This window comes from Colobus angolensis, unplaced genomic scaffold, assembly GCF_000951035.1.
Source record: "Colobus angolensis palliatus isolate OR3802 unplaced genomic scaffold, Cang.pa_1.0 Scaffold260, whole genome shotgun sequence".
NCBI classification, from domain to species: domain Eukaryota; kingdom Metazoa; phylum Chordata; class Mammalia; order Primates; family Cercopithecidae; genus Colobus; species Colobus angolensis.
Genome location: NW_012115822.1, coordinates 233,396 through 238,646, shown reverse-complemented (window position 1 = coordinate 238,646; position 5,251 = coordinate 233,396). Strand labels below are relative to the sequence as shown.

The 5,251-nt window shown below is 49.6% G+C and overlaps 1 protein-coding gene across 1 annotated transcript in view; it reads left to right on the top strand.

Moving 5' to 3' along the window:
• Positions 1–5,251, top strand: part of SNAP29 (synaptosomal-associated protein, 29kDa) — a 32,481-nt gene that overhangs the window by 25,473 nt on the left and 1,757 nt on the right. Inside the window, exons 5-7 of the mRNA XM_011947329.1 lie at positions 1,163–1,370; positions 2,221–2,319; positions 3,714–3,718. Of these exons, the coding sequence (XP_011802719.1) occupies positions 1,163–1,370; positions 2,221–2,319; positions 3,714–3,718 (312 nt within the window). The remainder of the gene's footprint in view (positions 1–1,162; positions 1,371–2,220; positions 2,320–3,713; positions 3,719–5,251) is intronic.

Genomic DNA, 5,251 nt, shown 5'->3' with positions numbered 1-5,251 from the left:
CCTCTCGGGGGAGGTGGGCAGGGGCCCCAGCTGCCAGCGTCACCCATGCTAGCCAAAGGGCCTTACGGACCTGGCATGCTCTTGGGAAGCTGGGGGTGTGCCTTATGGTAGGGCTCCTCCCTCCCTCCCTCTATGGAGAGGAGAATAAGGAAGTGAGGGCCTGCATTCCCTTGAAAATGAGCTTGCCTAGCCTGGCACAATAACACACGCCTGTAATCCCAGCACTTTGGGAGGCCAAGCCAGGTGAATCACCTGAGGTCAGGAGTTTGCGACCAGCCTGACTAATGTGGTGAAACCCTGTCTCTACTAAACACAAAAAAATTAGCCAAGTGTGGTGGCATATGCCTCTAATCCAAGCTACCTGGGAGGCTGAGACAGGAGAATCACTTATACCTGGGAGGCAGAGGTTGCAGTGAGCTGAGATCACGCCACTGCGCTATAGCCTGGGCAACAAGAGTGAAACTCTGTCTCAAAAAAGACAATAAGCCTGCCCATCATCGGTTTCTGCCTGTGTCACTCTCAGTTGTTCCAGCAGTAAAAAGGCAACTGCAGAAAAACCCCTTGGTAAATAGCTGTCCACGTCCTAATCCCCAGACCCCGTGAGTCTGTTAGGTTATATGGCAAAGGCGGAATTACAGTTGCAGATGGAGTTACAATTGCTAATCAGCAAGATGGGGAGATTATCCTGGGTTGTCCAGTTGGGTCCAGTGTCATCACAAAGGTCCCTTTTAAGTGGAAAGAGAAGCAGAAGAGAGAGTGGCAGACTCAGAGATCTGAAGATGTTGCTGGCCTTGAAGATGGAGAAAGGAGCCCACCTGCCAAGGTACACAAGTGAACTCTAGAAACTGCAAAAGGTGAAGAATTCGATTCTTCCCAAGAGCTCCAGAAGGAGTGCACCCCTGAGGACACCCCGACTCAGCCCAGTGAGACCCGTGTTGGACTTCTGACCTCCAGAACCGTAAGACAAGTTTGTGGTCATTTGTCACAGCATCAGTGAGGGGCTAATACAGCCTCCAGCCCAAGCAAGAGGAGCAGCAGCCATATGGACAAGGTGTGCAAGACAGTGAGTGTTGGTCAAATCATTCCACTTCTATCAAGTGATAGGCCCAGAAATATCCCTTATCTGGAAAGGAATTTAGGGCTCCTGGGGCCTCCTCCATAGGCCCCCCAACAGCCAGGGTACATTGAAATTGGTGCTAGAAACCAAAGGCTTAAACTGCTGCCTTCAAGAAAACGATACACCATGGAAGCTCTGGAACCCACCATGGTTGTGGTTGATGCAGCTGGGGACGACCAGATGGAGGAAGAGCGGGGAGCAGGAGAGACTGACATCATCAGCACAGTTCAGTCTGGAAAGGCAAGTGGAGGAAGTGAGTGTAAATTGAAAGGCAAGGGCTGGGAAAATCGGCCTTATCACAACCTGGAGAAGTGGCACAAGACACTGCACCCAAGGCACAATTTTAAGGAATTAAAGAGTTTCCATTTGTGTCGTATATATTGAAAGACTGGAAAAAAAAATCGGCACAGTTTGCAGAATGGTTTCAGTTGATTGGTGCTGGAGGAAATATGCTAACTCTAGAAAGTGATGTTTCCCTAAAGGAGATAAACTGGGATGACAGGGCTTTTCTGTGTGCATTTAGAAACTGAAGTTCATTCAAGCCAAGAAAGATAATTTTAAAAAAGAAGAAACTAGGGTTCAAGGAAGATTTCTTGTAGCAAATGTGCATTATTTAACACTTCTTTTTTTTTTTTTTTTTTTTTTTGCTTATTTGTTTCAAGTGAAAATATAGTGTAGAGATAAATTTCGGAAAGAAACAAAATTACCCATAATTCCATTTATGTAACGTAACAATTTGTATTTTTAGACTTTGTCCACAGACTGTGTAGTTTTGCATTATTGCAATTCCACTGTGTATTGTCACTTGTGTGACTCATGTCTTTCCTGAACTTGTGCACCAGGGTCTGAGTAGGTGACCCTTAGTTTGAGGGTCTTTGATCTCCCAAGGACTGAGGGAAAGTGGGAACCATCCCCTGCCCTGTGGAAGCGTCTCTCCTGGCCCATGAACCTGCACTGTGCTCCTCCCTCATCCCTCTGGATAGCCTCAGAACCAACCTTTCATTCCTTCCACCCATTTTCCAGATGAAATTGTTTTGGGTGTGTGAAGCAGCATTTGAACAATGTCAGTTAACCACTCTCCTGGTGTTTCCTTCTAAACTTAGACCCTGTCCCCAGAGGGGCTGGTTCTGCTGTGAGTACCGATGCTTACCCAAAGAACCCACACCTTCGAGCCTATCACCAGAAGATCGACAGCAACCTAGGTAAGACTGAGCGCCACACCAGCTTCTGTAAGCCACTGTTCCTTCAGGCAGCTCACGCCAAGCATAGCCCCTACATGAGGACCCTCCAGCTTCAGCTCCCTCCCCACACATCGCATCCCACACCAAGCCGGGTCCATCTTGCCACCTCACTGTCTCTGGAATCTCTCCACTTCTCACTATTTCCTACTTCCAGCCCAACCGAGGCCTCCCCACCTCTCACTTTCATGAACAGCACGAGGGACCCAGGAGTCCCTGAGAGGCGATAAAGTGGAGCCTGGACGTGACTACTCACTCCATCCTTCCCACCTGGCCACTCAGAGCCCTGTTTTCCTCCTTGTGAAACGGGCTGCCTCTGAGAACAGTGGGAAGGTTACCTGAGCCAGAAAGTGCCTGGGATGGAATTAGCGCTCATGTTGCAATTGGCACTTTGGCCACACAGCCTCCAGCATGATGTTTCAAAACAGAAGGGTGTGCAGGGGGCCAGGCGCAGTGGCTCACGCCTGTAATCCCAGCATTTTGGGAGGCCAAGGCAGGTGGATCACCTGAGGTCAGGAGTTCAAGACCAGCCTGACCAGCATGGTGAAACCGTGTCTCTACTGAAAATACAAAAATTAGCTGAGCGTGGTGGCTGGCGCCTGTAGTCCCAGCTACTCAGGAGGCTGAGGCAGGAGAATCACTTGAACCCGAGAGGCATAGGTTGCAGTGAGCCAAGAGAGCACCATTGCAGTCCAACCTGGGCAACAAGAGTGAAACTCCATCTAAAAAAAAAAAAAAGAAGAAGAAGAAATGAGGGGTATATTCTTCTTCCAGAACTCTCTCATGGAACCCCACACACTCACAGTGCAGTCCAGGCTCTCTCTGCCTGCCCTGGTCCCTTCTGCTCTCATCACCTGCAGGCTCGTGTGGGATTTCTGATGTGAGTTCTGCCTCATGGCCCCTATCTGCCTGGATGAGCTTCCCCCAACTCTCTGCAGGCTGGCTCCTTCTCTTTCTGTCAGTCTTGCATTAGCGTGGTCTCCTCTCCCTGTCTCTCGGGACCCTTGTGTTTCCAGGGGGCTGCCCTGGCCATTTGTGATTGTGTATCTGCTGGTTTGCCTGCTGTATTTCCAATCAGAATATAGATTCCAGGACAGCATGGGAGTGTTTCCATTTTGTCACTACTTTGTTCTTGGGGCCCAGCAGGCAAGCACTTAGTGGTTTTGTTTTGTTTTGTTTTGTTTTGTTTTGAGATGGAGTTCACTTTTGTTGCCCAGGCTGCAGTGCAGTGGCACAATCTCCGTTCACCACAACCTCAGCCTCCTGAGTTCAAGCGATTCTCCTGCCTCAGCCTCCCGAGTAGCTGGGATTACAGGAATGCACCACCATGCCCGGCTGATTTTGTGTTTTTAGTAGAGATGAGGTTTCTCCTTGTTAATCAGGCTGGTCTCAAACTCCTGCCTGCCTCGGCCTCCCAAAGTGCTGGGATTACAGGCGTGAGCCACCGCGCCCAGCCAGTGATTATTTTTTGAATGGAAAAGTCAGTTACTTGAAGTTCAAGTAGGTGTTGGCCTGTGGGCAGTTCTGTGAGTTTATTCTAAGTAGTGTCACAGATTTGCTGCCTCCTCTTATGCTACTCCATGAACAGAAATCTCCCCCGTGGTGACCTGGGTCACCCTCTCAGTCTCCCAGCCCCTGTTAGGAGCTGGCAAAGTGGAGAGGACAAATAATAAAATCCTCCCCTGCTGTAAAGGTATCTAGTGGGAGGCAAAACTGAAACCCATGAAGATGCACATGGAGTGTCTGTGCACACATTTGTTCCTGCTTGCTGTCTGGGAAGTCCCAGACAGCTGCCACCTCCTTCTATGCCCGGAACTCTGTCCTCCAGAGCCAAAGACTTCTCTAAGGCAGAAGGTGTGTCTGTCCAGATCTAACCACTCCAGAGAAACCCAGAGAGGCGTAAAAGCCCTTTGTCCTTCACCAGGAGAAAGGGAGTGGTTAGGGCTAGTGGTATGGTTGGTGCCTGCTGGCAGGAAGTGGGAGAAGGGACTCTGAGGAAAGATACTGAATTCAGAGAGGCAGGAAGAAGCACTGAGTACTGCCCACCACTAGGGGTGCTGAGGGTGCACAGTTGGCACTGTGGACTTGCAGCTGGGCAGGTCCCGGTAGGACGCAGTCTAAAGTAGGAGGTGGGCCCTGGCAGAAGGGCGGGTGGCTGGTTCAGAGCTCAGCCCTCCGGCCCTGCTGACACAGTTCAGGCCAGGCCACTCTGGTGGGGCAGGGGATGTTGCCTTTGTTCACACTCTTCCCATCTTAACACACGCTCCCTGCTATTTCAGGAACTCAGGCAAGCTCTCTGGACTCCCGTGCCCTGGCCTGGTGGCTTTACATTATCACACATTTTATCTCAGCCTCTCTGTTTGCTTATCCTTTACTGCCCTGGCTGCCAGTGAGCTTCCTCCTGAGGCCTGAGGCAACCACAGATTCTACTGTCCATGGAGCACGAGGCCATGAGTTTCAGTAAGCTTAAGAAGCAAAGAGCTGAATACTATCTTTTTTTAAAATTTTTAAATTATACTGTTTTTCTCTTTCTTTTCTTTTCTTTTTTTTTTTAGAGATGGAGTCTCACTTTGTTGCCCAGGCTGGTCTCGCAACTCCTGGGCTCAAGTGATCCTCCCACCTTGGCCTCCCAGAGTGCTGGGATTACAAGCATGACCACTGTGCCTGACCTGTACACAATATTTTTATTTATTTATTTATTTATTTATTTTAATTTCTTTCTGAGAGTTTTACTCTATCACCCAGGCTGGAGTGCAGTGGCGCGATCTCAGCTTACTGCAGCCTCTGCCTCCTGGGTTCAAGCGATTCTCATGCCTCAGCCTCCCGAGTAGCTGGGATTACAGGTGTGTGCTACCACGCCTGGCTAATTTTTGTATTTTTAGTAGAGACGGGGTTT